General features: G+C 38.0%; 2 protein-coding genes across 2 annotated transcripts in view; both read left to right on the forward strand.

Annotated features, from left to right (window-relative positions):
• The first annotated feature begins 10964 nt into the window (after nt 1-10964).
• LOC149206241 (endo-1,4-beta-xylanase 2-like) lies at nt 10965-16602 on the forward strand. The gene is made up of 5 exons (XM_089395365.1): nt 10965-11310; nt 11400-11604; nt 15544-15878; nt 15966-16169; nt 16290-16602. Exons 1-4 carry the CDS (start codon nt 11027-11029, stop codon nt 16081-16083), a joined length of 942 nt encoding a protein of 313 aa, XP_089251491.1. The 5' UTR covers nt 10965-11026; the 3' UTR covers nt 16084-16169; nt 16290-16602.
• A 3981-nt stretch (nt 16603-20583) lies between these two features.
• LOC149206242 (putative boron transporter 2) overlaps nt 20584-25392 on the forward strand; it is a 53586-nt gene continuing 48777 nt past the window's right edge. The window contains exon 1 of the mRNA XM_089395367.1: nt 20584-21213. The gene's annotated coding sequence lies outside the window, so the exon portion shown is untranslated. The remainder of the gene's footprint in view (nt 21214-25392) is intronic.

The following is a 25392-nucleotide window of genomic DNA, read 5'->3' on the forward strand; positions in this document are numbered from 1 at the left end:
CCATTTGGAAACCAAGTTTTCCCAAGGGTTTCTAGGACTAGGTCCCTCCTTCATAAGTCTTATTCGCAAACCATAGCCTTTGAAATCCTCTTGGCCCTTCTTAAAGAGCCTTACACCTTGCTTCTCAAGAAAGTAAACCATACATTTGAGTCTGTCTTGTGAATAGGCCTAAGTAATCACTCCTTACATCTTCATTGATTCATTCATATAGTGATTCCCTTCATACTGGGTCTCCTCCCATCAGTGAAAGTCTGTAAAGAGCAGGGAGCCTTAGCTGAGGTGACAGTGGGCTATCGCTCCATTGTTGCCCTTGACCTAGTAGTTGCCCTTTAAGGATCCCCTCCTAAGACTCCTACTAGTTTGAGCGATAACATTTTGGCGTTGTTGTTGGGGAAACGAAAAATGTGTTTTGTTCCCCATACGACATATTGGCATATCATTATTGGCGAATCCATTGAAAGAACGAAGCCCTAGTTCTTCATTGAATTTTAAGGTGGATGCTCGTAGGGTGAAGCAAGCATTTTTCTAGGCATCTTTAAATTCATCCTGGAGACTCCTACATATTTTTCATGTATATCTCAAATAGGGTGTCTTTCTTTGATGATTTTCCTACTTTGGACATCACCAACGTACTTGGGCACCCTAATCATGTCGCGGGAAGGATGGTACGTGGGGTGCCTATGTTTGATGGTGATCCACTCTCAGCAATTGACCATGTAGAAATATTTAACGCACATGCTTCAAGAGAGAAAGTGGTTCACCAAGATGTCCTTACGTTGTTGTTCATGGGATCTCTCGGTTGTCATAAGTCATGGTTGCATGATCATGAATCTAGGAGCATCTCATCTTTTGAGGAGTTTGTTGATGACTTTCTTAGACATTTTCAAATATACCCCGCATTAAGCATCCATGAGGAAGTCTTCTTCGAGCATCATCAAGACATTGAGAACCTAAGTAATGAGCAAGAAGACGAGTCCTCCTTGGGTTCACATGATGAAAAGGATGATTTTGAGAACACGTGTTGGGAAGGATGAGTATATGGCAGGGGTGAAGTTGAGACTAACCTAGAGGAAGCCTTCTTCGAGCATCATCAAGACATTGAGAACCGAAGTAATGAGCAGGAAGACGAGTCCTCATTGGGTCCACATGATGAAAAGGATGATTTTGAGAACACGTGTTGGGAAGGATGAGTCTATGGAAGGTGAAGTTGAGACTAACCTTACCTTTCTCAAGGATATTACTCCTGATGACTCTCCTTTTGAGAACCTTGAGGAAGGTGATCCCATTAGCCCCTTGGAAGATGACATTGGAGATTACTTCCACATTGAAAAGGAGAAATGGGAAATTATTGGTCCTCAATTTGATTGTGCTCCCATTTATGACACCGACAAGGAGGATGAGGCTGAGATTGGTCTTCCCTTTCTCTCAAGCATTATTTATGATGACATATCCATTGATACCCTTGGGAAGGAGAATTATTATTTTCCCTTGCATGAAGAAGGGCAGTTGGAAGTGATCGATTCTCCTTTTAGGAGAGACCCAATCTTTGATACTAAGGAAATCAATAAGGCTCCCACCTATCCTCAGTATGATTCTATATTCAAATCACTTGAGCCTTTAGATTATGATTTTGGGGAAGAGAAACCCGTTGAATACAATACTTCACCCTCCCCTTTGCCTTTTCCTCTTGTTCATCATCTTGAGTCTTCCTCAAGTGATTCCCTCACCCCTTGTCATATGATCCCAAGTGACCATGAGCCCTTCCCCCTTTCGAGTATAGTGTCAAGGAAGAGCCCCTCATTGACTATACTTTATCTCCTTGGACACACCCTCAGGGTTTTGATCACTCCATGACCTCCCCTCTCCAATGGGACCATCACCTTGAGCAACCTATTTGTTGCACTCCTTCTTTCCCTCACCCTTCATCCCCCTCTCATCACGACCTTGTGGCATCTACAAAGCACAATATTATGAGCAATGATTGTGATAAGAAGTTCTTAAGGACAATCATTCATTCCACCATTGTGTACTTAGAGGGAAGGCCCCACACCTCTAGATTGACTCATGTTCCTTCTCTTAGGGATTCCTCTTACCTCGAATGGAGACCAAAATTTCCCACCTCCCGCCCACCTCATCCTCCATGTGATTGTGTCCGCATTCGCTTTGGGATTTGCTACATGAGTAATCATACTAGCAGGCATGTGTATATTAATATGATGATATGTTAGTTGTGTTGGCTTTATGATTACACTTAATATTAGGTTCTTCGTATGCATATTAGGGTAGGATGCATTGCATACTGATTTTCGCATTAGAACTAATGTCATCTGATATTTCTCATGATAGATTAGTTGCATTTAGATTTAAAACTACATTTGAAAATTTATTTTTATGAGTCGATTTTATGGGTCTAATCCAAGCAAGTGCGATAATGAGACGCCGCGAAAGCATCCTGCCCTGTGTTTTTCATATATTGTATGTGCAGATAACAGGTCTGTGGTGTACCAAGAGATTGTTGGTGTTCTCATGACCTCCCATTCGAGTAGCTTTGCCCACTGTTTGATAGATCACGTCCCAGTTTGAGCCAGATGTTACCCACCATTTTGTGGGTGATATCCATAGGGGAAATTTTTTCTCCAAGATGGTCCTCAACTGACAGCCAACAACCCCTTACAGCCACCAACTAGCTCATTGTGCCGCTTCGCCGCCACCTGAGCGAGCCATGTGGTCTCTCACCCATCTGTTGTGAAAATTCCAAACTGGAACCCCATTGTAACAACTGGAAATTATTCTCGTAATTGTTAATTTAATTTAACAATTTATTTACTGTTTGCTACAACAAATACTAAATAAATCACACTGCAACCTACACAAAAACTGCAGAATAATAAACAATGGAAGAAATGCTAGCACACACACATAAATTTACACAGTTATTTTTGGACCAATGTCCCAGAAAAACCCAACTTGGGAAAATTGGTGCAGCAGTGAGGGTTTTATTTATTATGCAGCAGTGAAATCTAAGTACATCTATGGATGCCCAACTAGCAATCCAAACAGCAAGAAAATTTGAGTAAAATACTGAAGGGAATTACCCTTCTCCCATAGGCAATCTCTGGCTGTACTTTCCTATCAAAAGTCGGCCTCCTTGAGCACTGTGTCAGCCTCCGCGCTGCTCTGTGTAGCTGGCTGGACGACTTGCTCTAGACTGGGCTCAAATAAAGTCGTTCTACCTCTAGACGCTGAGAAAATCGTCTCTCCGACCCTCTAGGACTCGTTCCCGGCCTCTGGAATTGAGAACGAATTTTTCTCCTCACCAAATTGATCTGCCTGACTGAAGCACTGCGCAGTCCCTCAGCGTTGCCTCTTTAGGATAATTCGACTCACTTGTTGCCTCCCCGGATCTGGAAATTCTTTCCTCTGGCTCACTATCCCTGCCCCTTAATCACTGCTTCAATCTCACTGTTTCTCTCTCCGGCAAATGATTGTTGCTACTCAGATAATCGATCTACTCATGAAATCGAACTACTGAAGTGTTTTCTCCAAGCCCCATCGACTTCTTATTATAATCCTCTGTTGAGACTTCAACGACCAAGATTAAATCTTAATCGATGGCTAGGATTAACTTCAAGTCGATCTGTGTCAAGTTCTAGAACAATCACACCTTCACTTAATTAATTATGATTAATTAGTCATATTCCCTAAGTTTAGACATAGGAAATATTTAAAAGCTGACTAATAATCTAATTAAGTCATTTCTAGGCGGAATTTCCAGAAATGATTTTTGGGTTTTGGAGATCTCCTCTATTCTAGCCTCTCCACAAAATTTTGTGGATAGAACACATCCGATACTACAAAAACTAACACTCCCTCCTAGTGAGGAATGTGTTCTAGTGCTCTACTACACATCCTATAGCAACACCATATTTCTACAACATCTCCTTTCACATTGCTAATGTCTAGTTGTTGCTTCCCACCAACCACTGCGCAACTCTGATATACGTTGCATCTGTGCTACTACTGACCCAGCTGAACTATTAGCAACACTGCAACTCCCTCTCATCTATTGTCGCTGCGACTGTGACAACTGCAACTAAGAAGCATCCTAAATAATGAATCAACTATGATCAATATAATGGATCTGTCACTCGAGTCTTTGATTGCTGCTAGTATCTGCACTGTCACTGAAGAATCTGCATTGTTGCTGACTCTGCACTATGCCAACTGCATTGCTGCCAACTCTACACTGCGCTCCCCAATATTGCATTGCTACTAGACTCTGCATCTGTCACTCTGGCATCTCACTGCATCTACTATCATTGATCCATCCTACTACTGGATACTGTGGCCCCCCGTAGCTAGGTAATGATTCATGAGGTTGACTCCTCAAGGATCCTGCCCATCTATAGCACTCTGGGGCTACAAAACCATGTCACCCCACTTCATTCCCGAAGGTATGTCAGCAAACATAGTGAAGTCCTCCTCCAACCTGGAGGACGACCTATTGATCTCTGCTGATGCTTCCTACTGGTCCTGCTTCTCCTCCTTGTCCTTCTTCTTGAGAAGACACTGGGTACTGTAGTGATCGAGCTCACCACATCTGAAGCACTTGACCTTTCATAGGTCCTTCTTCTTCTTCCTCTGTTCCCCCTGTCCCTGACTGGGACCCTTCAATGTTGTTGTTGCCATTAATGGAGCTCTTCAATAAAGCTCGTCTCAACTCTTGTTGCAAATCGGCCCACATCTTGTCCCACCTTGGCAAGGTATCTCTGCCCAAGATACTTTGGACAAATACTTGCCACTCCTCAGAGACAGTGTTTAGTGCCAATCGCACTAACTCTGTCGGTTAAGGCATTGCCCCAATAGCGGACAACTTGTCTCGGACCTCCTAAATCTTGGTGAGGAAGGAGTCTATGCCTTTCCCCTTTTGCATTCGGATGAGCCTCAACTTCTCATCTAAGTACATCTTCCGTTGCTCGGAAGTTCCCTGGTATAGCATGAAGAGGGTATCCCACATCTCTTTGGTTGTTCCCTTGGCCGCTATATGTGATACAACATGATCTCGAACTCTGTCTAGGATCAGCCTCTTTGCCTGCGACATCTCCTTTCTGTACTCCTTCAGCTGATCTGCATCCTGGGTTACTGCCACCATTGCATCAATATATGGCTTCAGGCCATATTCATCTAGAAGGAAGGACATCCTTGTCTTCTAGATGACATAGTTGGAAGCTCCATCCAACTTGTCTTGATCACGAAGCCCAGCAATGGCCATCTCAATAAATGTCGAAAATCTCCTCTTCCCTTCTACTCAACTGCTGCTCAGTTATTCACAATCCCTTCTAGAGTGAGAAACTTTGCTCACAACAACTATTGCTTTGCAAGGAAAATTGAACTTCTTAAGACTAGAAGTTACCTGAGGAAAATTTTCACTCAGTGTGTGCTCTTCTTCCTTCCATTCAACACTAGCTCTGCTCTAGCGAACTACTACTAAACTACTCCGTCTAGCTAGAGATCTGCTCTGCGAAAACACTGGGTTGCTCCCTCTGCCTTTGGAATCACTCGATCTGGAGAGATTGAATTTTTCTGTCCCACTTAGAAAAATTGAATCTCGTCAAGTAACTCGGCCTCTTGGCAAAGTGACTACGCTGCCTCTGGGGTTTCAATCTGCTGCCCACACTGAATAACGAAATTCCTTCTCTCTTTGCCTCTGATCTCTCCGACTGATCAACTGGGCTCTAATACCATGTGAAAATTCCAAACTGGAATCCTATTGCAACAACTGGAAATTATTCTCCTAATTGTTAATTTAATTTAACAATTTATTTATTGCTTGCTATAGCAAATACTGAATAAATCACACTGCAACCTACACAAATAAAACTACAAAATAATAAATGTTGGAAGAAATGCTTGCACACACACATAAATTTACACGGTTATTTTTGGACCAATGTCCCCGAGAAAACCTAACTTGGGAAAATCAGTGCAGCAGTGAGGGTTTTATTTATTATGCAACAGTGAAATCTGAGTACATCTATGGATGCCCAACTGGCAATCCAAACAACAAGAAAATTTGAGTAAAATAGTGAAGAGAATTACCCTTCTCCCACAAGCAATCTCTGGCTGGACTTCCCCTATCAAAACTCGGCCTCCTTAAGCACTGCGTCAGCCTCTGCACTGCTCTGTGTAGTTGGATGGACGACTTGCTCTGGATTGGGCTCAGATGATATCATTATGCATCTAGAAGCTGAGAAATTTGTTTCTCCAACCCTTTAGGACTCCTTCCCGGCCTCTGGAATTGAGAATGAATTTTTCTCCTCACCAAATCGATCTGCTTGACTAAAGCACTATGTAGTCCCTCAACATTGCCTCTCTGGGATAATTTGACTCTCTTTCTCCTGCCTCCCCAAGTTTGGAAATTATTTCCTCTGGCTCACTGTCTGTGCCCCTCAATCATCGCGTCAATCTGATTAGCTCTCTCTCTGGCAATTGATTGCTGCTACTCGGGAAATCGATCTGCTCATGAAATTGAACTGCTGAAGTGTTTTCTCCAAGCCCCATCGACTTCTTATAATCCTCTGTTGAGACTTCAATGGCCAAGATTAAATCTTAATCGATGGCTAGGATTAACTTGAAGTCAATCCGTGTCATTCTCACTTTGACTTAATTAATTTTGATTAATTAGTCATATTCCCTAAGTTTAGACTTAGGAAATATTTAAAAACTGACTAATAATCTAATTAAGTCATTTCTAGGCAAAATCTCCAGAAACGATTTCTGGGTTTTGGATATCCCCTGTATTCTAGCATCTCCACAAAATTTTGTGGCTAGAACACATCCGATGCTACAAAAATTAACATCTGTCATGATCGTCTGTTTGAAGGTGGGCCTCCCAAACGTAAAGGTATGCCTTGTCATTTGGTAGTTGAGTATTGTAGTTTACTTATCATGGAGACTTCTAGGCATGAATTAATGGGGGGATTTGACGTAAAGAGTGGACTAGATCTATGCTCTTGTTCCCTAGAACTCTTTGGGATGTTACCCTTGGACCCTAGTCCCGTGGGATCTCTTTTACTGACCTTTGGGCTCTCAGGATGGTACTTCATGGGAAACCCCAATTTTGGTTGCGTGGTCTCACTCCATCATCCACATACATCACTCCCCCTCCACTCATTATAACCCCATTCATCATTTATCCCACCTGGGTCCACATCGGGTTAGCCTCCCCTTCCCCTTGCCCACACCTTGGGTTGGGCCTAGAACGATGCCCTAGAGGTTAATGCAACTAAAAAGAAAAAAAAAGCATAATTGGCCACATTCAACAAAAAAATGTACCACAAAATGCAAAAGATGGTCGAGACAAACACATTTAGCACGTGGGAAAAAGCCAATACATGAGCTCTACCCCATTCTCATGGCCATCACCCTGGTTCCTGTAGGCCCTAGATGAGCCTCCTTTATCATTCAGGAACCCATGATTGTCCCAACCCCTAGTGGGCAATGAACCGCCCCACCTCAAAGGGGGTATCCACTACTATACCTTACATATCATGCTCTTACTCCTTGAGCCTCAAGCAGTTAACCAAAGAAAAATCATAAAAGGCAAAAGGCAAATGAATAAGGGTGGAAAAATCAAGGTCGGGGTGACTCATGTACCACAATTTTTCCCTCCTATATGTTATATACCCAAGTGTGGGTTTCCCCTTTATTAACTACCCTTCTACCTTGGTATGTGATCCATGATCACCCCCTCCATCCCCTACTCTGCACCATCACTTGATCACATACCACCACCATTTGAAGGATGTACCTTGGACATATCATCCCCTTTAAAAGTAGAAACCACCTAATAGGGCACTTGGTTAACCCCCTTGGAGCTTGGAGACATTAACACATGCCAAAGCCCACAATGGAAGGGCCTGCCATTATAAAGTGCCCACTTGTTTTCCATGGTTTGTAAGCTCTTTAACTCGATTTCTTTAAATGATTTGTTGTACTAGAAGGCAAGGGGATGCATTGGATCTTATGTGGGATTGCAGATGGTCTCCATTTTGGGTTTGGTCTCCCTATACAGGGTCCTAACCCTTCAGAGGGCTACATTGGCACATGTAGGGTGTGTAGAGACTCGAGAACCATGGGACTTCACAGCAGTAGAGAACATTTCATGGATCCCCAAAGATGTTCAGTGATTGCTCGAGATTCACATATTGGGCGAAGAAGATGTACCTGGTTCACCATGCCCAGCCAACCCCACAGTTGTACCATGCACTTGGCAGATGACCTAGGACCTGTATGTTGATGTGGCATCACTTACACCATCCTATGAGCCCTTGCAGATGGTCTACATGCATCTTCGATCTATTTGGAGACCCATGAGATTACTTGTGTTCCCCCACACCCATTAGGAGCACCACAGGTTTATTATTTGGAGAACAAGGGACCAACCCCTTGTCTACTACTTTTGGGAATCTTATTCATCATTATGGCACTTATGGACTTCATCAGGCTTCTTAGAAGGCCCAACAACATGTATTATTGATCATTCAACCACTTGAGAAGCTTATTATTTTGTTTATGAACTATTTTGGTGGACTTGTCACCAAAAGTTAGTTATTTTGCACATTAATTTATTCTAGGGGCTAATGTAGGCCTAATTAGCTAAACCGAACTCATTAGAAGTGTATAAATAGAAGTGATGAGGATTCATTTTAGCATCATCACTTGGATTGGATCATTCTCTCTTGTGGGACTTTTGCTATTCTTTTTGGAGGACAAAATTGGATGAATGGATGAATTTTGACGTTTGGATCTCTTCATTTTTGTCTCGGAGCTTCATTATTGGCATATAATGATGATTGGATATCCTTTTTCATACATATAAGTACTCTTTTAATGCTATTTTGTCAATTTTCTTATGCCGCATGCATGTTGTTGGGGATTTTCGATATACTAGGTTAAAATTTGTTGCTTTTCTTATGTGAAATCGTGGAAATTTGTCGTTTTATACCGTTGCATCATGTCATGGGCCATGTATGAATAAGTGAATGTTCCTAGAGATATTTTGTTGAAATTTTATCTTGATAAATCATCATATATTGCATATCAAAGTGTAAATACCTTGAAGCAATTGTCCCATGCCCTAATTGTCATGCAAAATTGTTCTAGAGGCCTCCTTGACTAAGTGAATCCATCTCAAGCATTGGAATCTCCTTGACTCCATTTCTCCCAAAGTATTAGGCATTGATCCTCCATAGGTGATCACCTTAATGCATATTTTTCTCACCTTTCCTCTTTCTTTCTAGACCTAGCCTACATAGGTCAACTAGGGCATCAATTATCTCACAATCTAGCCATCCAAATACTTCAATTTTTGGTCCACAACTGCGCTGGTGTTTCCTCAAGAAGCCTTCCAAATTTCATGAGATTCTGACAGTAGGATCTTGAGATATTGCAAGCCCTAGCTTGAAGACCAATTCTTGCCCTTGGTTTCTCATTGGCTAGTGACCTCATAGGGATCATTGTATCAAAATCACTAATTTTTTTCCTTTGATCCCCTTCTCCCCCTCAATTAGGTAAAGCACACCCTTGATTGATCAAATCCACCCACTTGACCTAATTTTGGGTCCCTCCTTCATAAGTCTTATTCGCAAACCCTAGCCCTTGAAATCCTCTTGGCCCTTCTTAGAGAGCCTTACACCTTGCTTCTCAGGCAAGTAAACCACACATTTGAGTCTCTCTTGTGAATAGGCCTAAGGAATCACTCCTTACATCTTCATTGCTTCCCTTGACCGGGTCTCCTCCCATTGGTGAAAGTCCGTAAAGAGCAGGGAGCCTTAGCTGAGTTGACAGTGGGCTATCACTCCATTGCTTCCCTTGACCTAGTAGTTGCCCTTCAAGGATCCCCTCCTAAGACCCCAGCTAGTTTGAGTGGTAACAAGCTTCATGCAGAATGATTGATATCAAGATCCACTGAAGATGAACAAGGCTTTATTTTGTGATTGAAGTGACTTCTATTCATTTTTCTGATATTTTCTCATATGATCATTTTGCTACTGCTGAACCATTTCTGAAGTTGTTCAAGAATGGCATATCAGAACCATTTAACAAACAAATGAAGATATCTCATTTTTGGTTGGAAGAAACTGCACTTTATAATTTACATTTACAATAGAATTTTGAGGTGGCAGACCGCAAGACTTAGGGCTCAGCAGTAACTCAAGAATCCACATTCCCTAAGCATCCCCTCCCTCTATCATAATTGCCCATTGATCAGCCTTATTTTGGTATATGCAAGAGAAAAAAGGCCTCCAGGTCAGGCAGAAGTCTTCCAAAGTTGCAGTATTGTACATTAATAAACTTCATTGAGGAGATTTTGTCTATTCCATTCATAATGTTTTTATTCTCATTTTCTTTTTTGAGATTGCTGCAGTATTTTGACAAGTTTATTTTACACAAGAATCAATTAAATAATCAGAACAATTTCCTACTTATTAAAATATAGAAAGTAAAAAAGATAAATATTTATTAGAACATGTGGTAACCACTTATAATTGAAAACTAAATGTTGATAAATAGGACTCCTATAAGAATATGTGACAACCACTTTTTTTCCACTGGAGGAGGACATTTTGTGGAGAGAATCTTGGGAGCTAGGAAGTACTAAGTTACATAATTTTCTGCAATTACTTTAAGTAATGTTTGTATTACAACCTTTTGTTATGCAGTATGAAAGCCTGAGTCAGACAAACCTTGCAAGTAAAACTTTCAGGCTGAGTTAGAAGTTAGAACTACACCCAGTATTTCTCTCTGAAATTGCTTATCATCGTACATTCGTCTGCAACTGTATTTTTGCTACTAAACTTTTCAGTATCGAATTTCATAATTGGGCTTTTAAAACATCTTTGTTTATTTACGAGTAAGATTCTTTCCACACTATATATATAATATTAATGGTTTGCAGGATGAGCTCAATAGCAGGATAACATCTGGGGCAGTGGAAAATATAATTGTGAACCCCAATTTTAATATGGGGCTCAATGGATGGTTTCCCAATTCATGTATTGCATCAACTTATTCTTTCTCTACTGAGGGCTCCAAAATAGAATTAGGGCAACATGCTCTTATATCTAATAGAACAGATTATTGGCAAGGATTAGAGCAAGATATTACTACAAGGCTTATGCCAAAAGTGCAGTACAAAATTCTAGCGTCTGTCCGGGTTGAAGGATCTCCACAATCAATACACTCTGTAATGGCAACACTTAGGCTTGAGAACAATAATGCATCTCCAAATTTCTTATCACTAGCAAGGTATTTATAAGTTTTAGCTCTTTGGAAGGTCATAGTATGTATTGTCACCTTCGCTGTGGATTGTTACTAATGTGATTTCTTCCATTTAGGGTTAAAGCTTCCGTTGGCAAGTGGGAACAACTGGAAGGGACATTTTCTTTGGAAGTTATTCCGGAGAGGGCTGTATTTTATTTGGAAGGACCTCCAGCTGGTTTCAACTTCTCAATGGCAAGTGTGGAGATATATCCAGTTTCCAATTCAAATTCCATGGTATCTGAGACGGAAAAATGGATGGTTTCTGACAGGTGTTTGAAGGTAATTTACAATTTGAGAGTTGTCTCCAATTTATTGTTAACATACATTGATTGCATTGTACTTGCTGCTGTGTCTGAGTCTAAAATTAGCATTATGATGTGGCTTTGCATCACACTGGGACATACTACTATATATACTAGATGAATATATACTAAAATACTCTGCATGCATCATGTATAAATTAAAGGGATACTTAATGTTCTCCCCATTTTCAACATTTTTGGAAAGCTTATTTCTGAAATAGTTTCTGTTTGATGCAACATCTATCTAATGAGACTAACTTGTTAATAGTATCTTCTAAACCCTATCAGTTGCTTGATAGGCATAGATCATGGGTCTAGCACCTTATGGCTTATATTTTATTTTATTTCAACTTTCCTTAAAGATTTATGGGTAAAAACAGCTTGTCTACTGTCTAGTGTTGCAAAAATCTCTGTTTTCTCCAGATTTTCCATCTTTTCTGAGTCTTTCAGGTTGACGAGTTTTCCAAGTTTTTGAGGTCTGAGTTTATGCTTTTGAGTTTTGCTGATATTGTCTTAATTTTTGTGTTTTTTCCAATTTCCCTTGTTTGTAACCTAGCCTGTTTTTTTGCTGATACCAAGTTTTGCAATACTGGTATTGGTAGATCATTTCACACCATCTATTAGGTACCATGTGTGTCCCTATATAACAGTATCGAGGAAATAGAAATCAGCGTTTGATCAAATCAGTCTCTTGTATGTCTCTAGTAATGAGTGCCGTTCTTTGCCTCAACCAGTGGAGTTTTTGAAATCTTCATATGCATGGCTCAGTTAAAATTCTATTTGCACTTATCACTTCTCTATTGAGAGGCCATTTTCTAATCTCCATGCCTAAATAGTTTAGCAAACCAGTGTAGCATCTCAATCATGCATTAAATATTTGGAGCCAAATCTCAAATAACTATCTAATTCAGTTCTAACAGGATATTATAAAGAGGTTGTAAGGCACATTCTCTTTCCTAGTATCCGCAGAATGAAATCTTAAGAAAATACTAAAACTCTACATGGAAATATGGATGCAGACTTGTTGCTTGTGTCAAAGTGATCTAATCCCAGCACAGAGAAGGCAGGCAAAGAAAAATGAAATTGCATAATAGACATAAGAATAAGAGACGTCGTAAGTATTCTCAATTAGAATGTGGCTTAGGTCATGTCTTTGCAGCAGCAGCAATTCCCTCCAAAACTGGACTTTTGGGTTCAAAAATTCATTGAAAACACCACTCAGAGGGTAATCACTACGAAACAATGGTTCTTCTGTCACAAGAAATGGATAGAATTCATGATCTTTCATAGTATGATAGAATGTGTTACGAAACTGGATCCAACAATAAGATGGAATACAAAAACAGATCTAAGAAGTAAATTGCAACTCCAATGCCACTGAGAATAGGGCCAGCAATGGAAATTGCGACTCCAGGATCACCCAGAATAGGGCCAGCAATGGAAATTGCATTGAGTTGCAAGACGAACTGCAGCTTTTGCATAATTGTAGGCTATACACGAAAAGAGACAGCAAACTGATCAGAAAGAAAGTCAGCACCAAAACTCATCCCATATTCAAAGTAACGGAATGAGAACTGCCAAAACAGAAATAAATCAAAATCATCCAAGGCCTGGTTGCTGCGCATTTAAGAGAAGTCAATTTCCTTGAAATGATTGATAAAAAATGATTAAGATGGGTTTATAGACTAATATGGGTTGAAACAGGATTTCTATCTCAGATTAGATTTTCCTTAGGGTGCCTAGATAGTGAGCCGACACATCAACCTGTACCCATTGTACTGGGTACATTCTTTAGTTAATTTGACCCTTCTGTGGGCCCCTGAAAGTTGTATTTTCTTATCAACGTGACCATGGCAGCTATCTTGAGATCCACTGAAGATGAACGAGGGTTTATTTTGTGATCAGAGTGACTTTTCTTACTTTTTCTGATACTCTCATATGATTTCTGCATCAGTTCAGTGCTGCTAAATTATTTTTGGAGTTGTTCAAGAATGGCATATCAGCGTCATCATAACAAATGAATATTTTTATTTTTCGGGTGGAAGAAACTGCATTTTATATATTATAGATTTCCAATAGATTTTTGAGCTGGCAAGACCCTGAATCCAAACTTCAAACAGGAACTCAGGTGCCGACATTCTCTAAGCATCTTTTACTTATATCATTGGTTACCAACAGTCAACCTTATTTTGGGATATGCAAGAGCAAACATGCCTGTAGGTCTGGGAAATTCTTCCAATTTCCTAGCACTTAACATTAATAAACTTCATTTCATGAGATTTTGTCTATTCTGATCAGATTTTTTTTTTCTTCCTTTATATTTTTGTGATTGCAGGAGTATTTGACAAAATTCTTTTGCACATGAACCAATTATATAATCAAAACAGTTTCCTAATTATTGGAATCTAGAAGGTGAAAAGGAGATATTAGAACATGTGGTAACCACTTATTAAAATCTAGATGATGATAAAGAGAAATCCTATAAAGAACATGTGATGACCACTTCCTTTCCACTGGAGGAAGAGAGATTTTCGGGAGACAGTCTTGGGAGCCTGGATGCCATCAGTTATACAGTTTGCTGCAACCACCTTAAGTCATGATTGTGTTATAACTTTATCTTATGCATTGTGAAGCGTAGTAAGAAGATTCAACCGTATTGGCCTTTGGTGTATGGAAATTTGCATAGAATTGGAAATTCACTGGATATTTGATATAGTACGGATAAGGCAAAGTTAACTAAATGCTTTAAATATATTTATAAATTAAAATTTAAAGATAGACCAAATGTTACTGTGTGTTGAAATATGTTTAAATGTTTAAACTTAATGCTAGAATTAAACGCAGTTTAACAATGTTCATTAAAATTTAATTGTTAAGAGTGGAACTTTGACAATTTAACTTTAACAATTTAACCATGCTGCTATTCTCATTCTGCAGTTTAATTTTGAAAAATTCAACTATTCATTCATTGTTAACATAAGAGTGGAACTAGAGTAGTAACATATCCAATGATAACTCATGCTATTTTTAACTTTACCATCATTAGACAATGGCCACATTTATGAATCTTCAGCCCATATGCTTTTCATAAAAATAAGCATAAGCTCAAATGGTATAAGAAATAATGGTTTTGCAGAGCAATACACAGTAAAGAATGGACACACATAACATGGGAATCATTTCAAGCAAATTTGTGTGTATAATTCCATGTAATATTTTGAATGAATGTTGGTAGTCATAGATGTTACTTAATCAACCTTAAAAAAATACATACATTGAGGCCAAGAGCCTGCATTTTTAATTCATGATTTGAAATTTATCTATGTCATGTGTTTCATTTGTACTTTTTTGTTAAACAGTTATATGTTAAATTCCATTTTCACACTAATAATTTTCATGGGACTAGTGATGAAATGAGGATGATCATATCATGTACATATATACACATGTCAAGCTATTATGTCGTGTGTTACGTTTCCATCTGATATATGTTTCATGTTGTTTACAATGAAGAATAGGTGTTACATAAAAAATTTGAATGGGTTTACAAATCTTTTTGTATCTTTTAAAATTTGAAACATGCACAGTTTTTGACATTTTTCCTTCCATCTTTTACTTGTACTATGTTTTTTGCTTATATAAGTTTCTGTACCAATTCATATTCGCACTAAAACCTCGCTACTATATTATGAAGGGTGTTGACAGATACACCTTGCATGTAAAAGTTTCAGGCTGAGTAAGAACTACACTCGAGTAATTTTCTTTGGGAGCATCATCATACATTTGTCTGCAACTGTATTTTTGTTACTGAACTTATTTTCTGTATCGAAGTTCATTATTGGTCATTTAGGACATCTTTGTTTACTTACAAGTAAGATGCTTGCCACGCTAGATATCTAATAGTAACGGTTTGCAGGATGAGCTCGATGAGGCAGTGGGAAATATAATTGTGAACCCCAACTTTAATATGGGACTCAATGGATGGTTCACCAATTCATGTATTGCATCAACTTATTCTTTCTCTATTGAGGGTTCCAAAACAGAATTAGGGCTACATGCTCTTATATCTAACCGAACAGATTATTGGCAAGGTTTAGAACAAGATATTACTACAAGGCTTATGCCAAGAATGCAGTACAAAATTCTAGCATCTGTCCGGGTTGAAGGATCACCACAGTCAATACACTCTGTAATGGCAACACTTAGGCTTGAAAACAATAACGCATCTCCAAATTTCTTATCGCTAGCAAGGTATTTATAAGTTTAGCTCTTTGGAAGCTCATACAATGTATTGTCACCTTCTCCTTGAATTACTAGTATGTGATTTCTTCCATGTAGGGTTAAAGCTTCAGTTGGCAAGTGGGAACAACTGATGGGGACATTTTCTTTGGAAGTGATTCCTGAGAGGGCTGTATTTTATTTGGAAGGACCTCCAGCTGGTTTCAATTTTCACTAAGAAGTGTGGAGATATATCCAGTTTCCAAGTCAAATTCCATAGAATCTGTGGCACAAAAGTTGATGGTTTCTGACGCGTGTTTGAAGGTAGTTTACATGTTGAGAAGTGTCCCCGATTTCTTGTTAAATTTTATTGACTGCATTGTACTTCCTGCTGTATCCAAGACTAAAACTAACATGACAATTTGGCTTTGCCTGTTCATAAAGGGAGAGGTCAACCGGAGCTTTGGAGATGAACATGATAACATTATATAGGAGCCTCTGTTTGATGATGGGGTTAATCACTGGACTGGATCATTCACCACTACTAGTCACCTGGACTGGACCATTCACCACTACTAGTCACCTGGACTGGACCATTCACCACTATTAGTCACCAAGATGATGATTGATAATGATTGATAATGTTGATCAATGATTTGTATTTGATGATGGGGTTAATCACAGACTGGATCATTCACCACTAGTCACCAAGATGATGATTGATAATGTTGATCAATGATATGATTTGTAGTATAAAGTGGCCCAATACTTGTAGCATTGTTTTTGCACTGTAGAGACTGCTTATAGCTTCACTGATTATGTATTTTGTTGTTGATATGTATTGCATTCTATGTCATTTTGATATATTTATTTTTACATGATATATAAATGAGCAAACTTTGCATATTTGTCTCTAATGTTTTGGCATTATGGTTTGAAATCTTAAAAATAGATTTTTTCAGATATCAGTCTTTCGGATTAATCACATCGTTAGGATCAATCCTCCTATATAAACAAGACGTCTTTTTAAACACTGCCATCCTCCTATATAAACAAGATAAGTTTTCCTCTAACAAATTATGGTCATATTAATAATAGTGTTTTTTGAGAAGATTCTTCCGCTAAAATCACATAGAGATATTTTTATGCGTTTCTAACCAACTAGTGTGGTTCATCGTTAGGACAAATTGAGTGAGCAGATCTCACATTGCACATTAAATACATAGGGTAGAATATCCAATGACCCAATTTTCTAGACAGGGAACGGCTAGAATGACAATGGCTAGATTGGACCGGAAATGGCTAGTTTGACTTTGATAAGGGGTATAAACTTTATTTATTTAAATAAGTTAATTTAATATTCTTGTTAACGTAAATGGATCATTTTAATATATTAAGTAAATTATAAAATAGATTAATTTGAAATTGTTATTATAAATATTAAAACTATTTAATTAAATTCTAATTAAAATAAATTAATATAAAATTGTTAGAATAAATTAATTGAAAATTGTTAGATATTATCTAGTTATAAAAGTTAAAATTAGAGTAAGCTATATAAATAGTTAATTATATTCTAATTAAAATATACGTTAAATATATATTAAAATAAAATTAATTTCATATTCTTCGTCAAAGAGTTTTTAAAAATATTAGTGTTAGAAACATATTACAATAATTAATTAATAGACTTATTAATTAATTATTGTAATATGTTTCTACACTCATATTTCTAAAAACTCTTTGACTAAGAATATGAAATTAATTTTATTTTAATATATATTTAACATATATTTTAATTTGAATATAATTAACTATTTATATAGCTTACTCTAATTTTAACTTTTATAACTAGATAATATCTAACAATTTTAAATTAATTTATTTTAATTAAATAGTTTTAATATTTATAATAACAATTTCAAATTAATCTATTTTATAATTTACTTAATATATTAAAATGATCCATATACGTTCACAAGAATATTAAATTAACTTATTTAAATAAATAAAGTTTATACCCCTTATCAAAGTCAAACTAGCCGTTTCCGATCCAATCTAGCTGTTGTCATTCTAGCCGTTAACTTATAATAAAATTTAAATACTTTAATCTGAAGTAGTCTTAAACCTAATTTATCTTGGATTAGTCAAACCCTAACAGCTTACATTATATAAATTCATTATTTTTAGATAACATGATTATGAAATTAATATTATTAAATAATCAATTTATAATATCCAAATAAAATATTTATTAATTATTACATAACAGCTATTAAACAATTTAAGAGATAATATTCTTATTATAGAAATTCATAATATTTTAATTTGAAATATTATCAAATTTATCTTGAATAAGTCAAACCCTAACAAATTATATTATAAAAAATTATTTTTTTAGATAAAATTATTATTATAAAACTTGATATTATTAAATAATCTATTTATAATATCGAAATAAAATATTTAATTATCACATATTAACCAACGACTAACTCTCGGGAATGATGCATCCATGCTATTTACTCCTTCACATCAATTGATTTCTCACCTTGTTCTTGAGGATGAACCATATTAGTTGGTTCTAAACATCTTTTTAAGACCAAATCCTAACGATGTGATTAATCCGAAAGACTCATATCTACATTATGGATCACAAAAGTCTTAGATCTAACATAGATTTTTTCATTAAAAATTAATTGTTTTATGTATTTTTTCAATATCTGGGTCATTGAATCCAATTTGATCTTGTCCCGGTTCGAAACCAAGTTAGATAAGTCGTTGATTCAAGACTCGAATCTACTTTTTAAAACTATGGTATAAACTCAACATATTATACAGCATTCATAGCGAACCATAGACATTTTTTATAGTCAACACAAAGATATTCAAACTCGTGGCTCCTTTGAGCTAGGTGAATTAACATTGTTAGGTTGTTGGCCATTACTACTTGCGACATTCTTTGGTGGTTCTTCAATGAGGACAAGGAGTTTCCTATGAATAAAATTATTTATTGATCTTTTTAAGGCAATAAGCAATCCTCCTCTTTAGGGTGATTTTCTTCCATCTTTTCTTTCTCTACCTTCACTCTTATTCCAACAAGGTGTAATGCCCCCATCTGCTTAGGAGTCATAAGGAGGGGATCTGCTAGCCTAATAAGGTTCCCATAGGCTAGGTGTAATGTTCCTTTTTTCTAATGTTCCTTATGACATGGTTATGATGGACTTTTAGAGTTGGGGGCAGACAGGTCACAGGTGCAAGTTGGTGTCATCGGCGGGCTCAGGGGATTTGGAGGGGTTTTGAGGAGTTTCTATGAGGTCTGATGGCATTCTCTTGGTATATTCCATCATCCGCACAATTTGTCTTTCGTTCCGGCACATTCCGACAACTTTCACAAAACAAAATTATTATTGGGTCTCACTCAAATAATTACGCTTAAGATGGCATTCCGGGAGGAATACTTGACATAACACCTTAGCGTAATAGCTCGTTGGAATCGGAACGAGAAGACCTACATGATGGGATGGTTAGATGTAAGTTTCAGTGACCCGAGGAGACATGGTAGCCAATTTACTATTTTCTCGCATTAAAAAGAATATTATAATTAAAATAAAAGAGAGAAAAGTGTTGCCCACGGGGCTTTGGATTGACAGTGAATGGTGCACTGTTAAGGCACTCCTTGCGATAGGTCACCGGTTCAAATCCCCCGTGGGTACTTAGGTTAGTCTTAACTAAAAAAAAAAGGAAGAGAAAAGTGCTCCATGATTAAAATAATAATAAAATAGGAGGTTCTAGAGAAGGCCATTGGAGGACATCTTGGATTTGTGATTCCCTCTTGTATGAGAGATTGGAGAACCTAATTCTCTACTTCCTTGGTAGCCCCAAGACACAAATCCTCAGGGGATTTATTTGGATTGGACGAGCACCCATCTCCCCTTGGTGAATTCATCCAAAATTCATAAGACCCCTTGGTGAATTCATCCAAAATTCATAAGAGGGCTTAGCTCCTTGGTAGCCCCAAGACACAAACCCTCAGGTGATTTATTTGGATTGGACGAGCACCCATCTCCCCTTGGTGAATTCATCCAAAATTCATAAGACCCCTTGGTGAATTCATCCAAAACTCATAAGACCCCTTGGTGAATTCATCCAAAACTTGAGATTATTTCTGCTCATTATTTTTTTATTTACAATTCTATAGTGTTGAATTTTACATGGCAATCTTCTTTATGAATGAAAGTTTTGTTTGAAGAAATTTTGAGTTAAAATATCAAGAAAACCCAAAATTTACATTTGGGACATTACAGTGGTATTACAGCCTTGGTCTTGGCTCAGCCTGAGGCTCAGCATGTGGAGTTGCAGCGATTATGGTCAGAGAAAATGCCCAACAAATTGTTATAACCTGAGCAAATTGTCTAATGCATAATAATCATTCTACGAATTGAATCTAACCTTGTCAAAAGTCGTGGATCAAAAGGGCGGAATGCATAGTTGAATTTTTATTTTTAAGGGGTGGTGGATTCATTTGGGTCGCCATACATCACGTAAATTTTCATGGGGCCAATATTTATTATTAAAAAGAAAAAGGGGATGGACAAATTTGAAAGTGCTTGGGTTAGTTCAGCGTGGCCGAATTTGCAAACCCGCATGTTTGAACGACAACGAGGGCCGCAAAATTAAACCATAAAGGTGGGCCGTGGAATATTAAAAGGCGCTCTGGAGGGCTGATTGACTCAAATCGAATTAAGGGGTACCGAGTTATTATCATTTTTAAAGACCAAGAATTTTTCAGAGAGTAGTAACATATTTGAAGGGGGGCGTCAAACTGTCCAGTTTGAAGGCAAGACCACTGTCAGAATTGGAATGCCAAACTTCCGCTTAGAGATCAAAGCTAAAATTATTAACCAGTTCTTTGACATTGATCAGCGCATTTGTTTTTCCTTCACTGTAGCAGCCGGACTGTGATCTACATATTTGTCCAAATTGAGAGTGTAAATGCGTTGAGCACAGTTAACGGGCAATCAATGGACCCTCATGACGACCTTTGCGTTGATTTAATATGTATGGCGACGGATCAAGTTTGAGTGCATGTGAATGGGCAGCCAGGGGACGTATCGAGCTGCTCGTAGTTACTATGTAGTTGTTGCTCAGCTACATGTGTATTGATGGGCTCTTGTGGGACAACAAAGAAGTATATCAGGGGGAACGATTGCTATTGTTTGAAGTGTAGAGTCGTCAACACAACAAGTTTAATAGGGTTGGATCAGATTCCAAAGTCTCAGTGGAGGTTGTAATCAACGACGACAGTTCTAACGGAGCGGCATTGCAACGTTGACCGAAACAATGTGATTGTTGCGCGTTGCTTCTGGTGTGGTGTGGAGTTGTTTTTGGTTTTTTTTTGAAGTATTTTAGTGGTTTTTTTTGGTCAATTTTTTTTTGAATGCAGCAGCAATTTATTGAAATCACAAGCTAGCAATTTATTGAAATCACAAGCTTGATGGGTAATCCTTGGACAATCAATATGGATTTTCAGGGTGCTGAATCCAAATATGCAGTTAAAAAACCAGTTTAAATAACACAAATCAAAATTTCACCTCTAATTTTTCCTCACCTCTAATTTTTCCTCAGATTTTTCCTCAGAATTCTGTTACCAGAAAATCACACTAAAAACAACTCCCATGATGTTTATCGTGCGGGCCACACCGAACCACTCTGACTAGATTGTCTGCTAAGTGGAGTCGCTAAGCATCCACCGTAGACATGTGGTGTAGGGATCACATCCATTACTTGCCAAACCATCTCCCCATAGAAGAATCGAGACAGGGGTCCACGTAGTGGGGCGGCATTAATCTACAACAAATATCCAAACTTCACCAGATCGTGAAATACCTATTGCGAGAGGGTCACCAATGTTGGTCATGGAATAAACAATTTATTGTGTGCCCGTTTGTCTATAACAGCAAGCAGCAACGATATCATCGGACTGAGATAAACTCACCTTAAAGGTCGAAAAACCGGTTGAATTTGTTGTGCACGTGAGATTGTGAAGTTTAAGCATGTTGTGTGTGATAGTTGTTGTATGAATAACTGAAATAAGGAAGAAAACAAGAAAGCTCAACAGAATAACCAAGACAAGAAACTGAATAGGATTGGAATTTGTTATTCAACAATGATTCTCCGCACATTACATTTCATGGGCATTTGTTAGTTTTATATCATCGACCGTCGTTACATAACTAATATTTCGGTATAAAACTGTCTAGTTACATTTTACCCAAAGTTACTAATTCGTTGTCAAACTAACAAACCCCATCTTGACAACAATTTTTCTAATCTCTTGCCCATGCCCATTCATCATCTTTTCTGCAAGCCAAGAGAAGCTAAACACCACCGCAGCTTCTCTATTGTAATTGGCTTTGTGAACATGTCTGCACAATTCTCTCGCGTATGGACCTTTTGAAGAACTACTTTTCCGCCATCGATCACATGTCTCAGAAAATGATACCTTACATCAATGTGCTTGGTTCTGCTTTGATAAGCAAGATTTGTAGCCAAGTGAATAGCGCTTTGACTGTCACAAAGTACATTCACTTTCTCTTGCGTCCTTCCAATCTCATCGAGCAGACCCTTTAACCAGATTGCTTCTTTACTGGCATCTGAAGCAGCTATATATTCAGCTTCGGTAGTGGACAATGCAACTGTTTCTTGAAGCTTTGACATCCAACTAATTGCTCCACCTGCAAGAGTAAAGACATAACCTGTAGTAGATCTTCTTTTGTCCAAATCACCTGCATAGTCAGCATCTACATATCCGCAGACTAATCCTTCACTACCATTAAAGACGATGCAATGGTCACTTGTGCCTCTTAGATATCGAAGCACCCATTTCACTGCTTGCCAATGTTCTTTACCTGGATTTGCCATGAACCTGCTGACAACTCCAACTGCATGTGAAATGTCAGGTCTTGTAGATACCATCGCATACATTAAGTTGCCTACAGCATTTGCATATGGTACATGAGACATATACTGCTTTTCTTCATCAGCTCTAAGACTCAAAACCGAAGAAAGCATAAAATGGGAAGCTAGTGGAACATTAACAGGTTTCACATTACTCATAGAGAACTTTTCAAGTACCTTCTCCACATACTTCTGCTGTGATAACCAAAGCTTACCATTTTTCCTGTCTCTGTGTATTTCCATGCCCAAGATATGTTTTGTTGCTCCAAGATCCTTCATATCAAACGTCCTAGAGAGTTGAGCCTTTAACCCGTTGATCTCTTCCATGCTTTTGCTTGCAATAAGCATATCGTCAACATACAAAGCTAAGATAATGAATATGCCATTGAAACTTTTGAAGTACACACAATAATCATACTCACTTCTTATAAAGTTCTGGCTTACCATGAAGGAATCAAACTTCTTGTACCATTTTCTGGGAGACTGCCTCAAACCATACAATGATTTCCTGAGCTTGCAAACTAATCTTCTGCTGCGACCTCGTACAAAACCTTCTGGTTGTTCCATATATATCTCTTCGTTCAAATCACCATGTAGAAAAGTTGTTTTAACATCTAACTGTTCTAACTCAAGATTAAGCAACGCAGTTAGTGCCAACACAGTACGTATAGAAACAAGTTTTACAACTGGAGAAAAAATCTCATGAAATTCTATACCTTCAAGCTGAGAATACCCTTTTGCTACCAGTGGCGCCTTATACCTTTCGATACTTCCATCAACTTTCCGTTTCAGCTTGAAGACCCATTTACATCCAACAACACTTCTCCCTTCAGGAAGCTCTACAAGATCCAAGGTATTGTTTTTGGCTAAGGAGTCCATTTCTTCTTCCATAGCCATTTTCCATTTCTCGCTATCTGTATCATCTACTGCTTCCTGATAACAAGAAGGTTCCCCATCTTCAGTAATCAAAGCAAAAGATGAAGCAGAATCTTCATACCTTTTGGGAGTTTTCCTTTCCCTTGTAGACCTTCTCAGAGCGATTGGTTGTTGAACTGGTTCAGAAGCTTCAACGGCTTCCTTTGTGTCTTCAACACCTTTTTCTCCAGAAGTCTCTCCTTCCTTTCGACTGTCACCAAAAAGTCTAGCCTCCCACTGAACTCGTTGATTCGATGATACCTGTTCCTGTTCAATTCTTTCAACATTTGATTTTAACAAAGAGGATTCATCAAATGTTACATCTCTACTAATGACTATCTTCCGCAATGTAGGATCCCGCAACCTATATCCTTTCACTCCATAGTCATACCCAACAAAGACATAACATTTCGACTTTGGATCTAATTTTGAACGCTGATTTTTCGGAATAAGAGAATAAGCATCACAACCAAATATCCTCAAATGTGAATAGTCACAAGACTGACCTGTCCAAACTTCTTCAGGAATTTTACAATCAATTGCTACTGAAGGTGATCTGTTAACTAAATAACAAGCAGTAGATACTGCTTCTGCCCACAACTCCTTTTGCAAGTTAGCATTGTTGATCATGCTTCTGGCTCTTTCCATAAGAGTCTGATTCATACGCTCAGCAACACCATTTTGCTGAGGAGTATAAACAGCAGTTTTGTGTCTAACAATTCCCTCATCCTTACAGTATTGTTCAAATTCAACAGAAGTGAACTCACCACCATTGTCAGTTCTTAGACATTTAATAGATTTCCATGTTCTTTTCTCTACCATTACTTTAAATTGTTTAAAGACATTTAATACATCAGCTTTCCTTTTTAGCATATAGACCCAAACTTTACGGGAGTAACCATCAATGAACATTAAAAAATACAATGCACCTCCATATGACACAACAGGGGAAGGCACCCACAGATCAAAATGAATGTAGTCTAAAACATCTTTACTATTATGATTTCCAACTTTAAATCTCTGTTTACACTGTTTTCCATACACACAATGTTTACAGAAATCTAAATTCAAGGATTTCAGACCGGGAAGAGATTTACGTTTCATCAATATCTGAAGACCTTTCTCGCTCATATGACCCAATCGCTGATGCCATAGACGAGTACCTGCTTCTTCCTTTTCTGACGCAACCGCTGCTTCACTGATCTGAGTACTTCCTTTTAACCTGTAAAGATTTCCGACCTTTTCTGCCTTCATAACCACAAGTGCTCCTTTAAAGACTTTTAAGACGCCATCCTGACCTGTAAACTTATATCCATCTGAATCCAACACTCCCAAAGAGATTAAATTTTTCTTCAAATCAGGTACATGTCTAACACTAGTTAATGTCCTAACTGTGTTATCATACATCTTAATCCTGATATCTCCCATCCCAACAGTCTGACATGACACATTGTTACCCATAAACACAGAACTATCGTTTACATTTTTATATGAAGTAAACCAATTTCTATGTGGGCACATGTGATGCGAAGCACCAGAGTCTAACAGCCAGCTATCAAAACCCTGAGAGACATTACATTCAGGTGAAGTTTCATCTATCATACATAATTCTTCAGCAGATAAAACTTCGTCTATCTTACCTGAATCGACCTGATTCGCTTTGTTCTTCGGG

Source organism: Pinus tabuliformis, chromosome 1_2, assembly GCF_031772625.1.
Source record: "Pinus tabuliformis cultivar Carrire ecotype Pingquan chromosome 1_2, CPIR1, whole genome shotgun sequence".
In the NCBI taxonomy this organism is placed as follows: Eukaryota; Viridiplantae; Streptophyta; class Pinopsida; order Pinales; family Pinaceae; genus Pinus; species Pinus tabuliformis.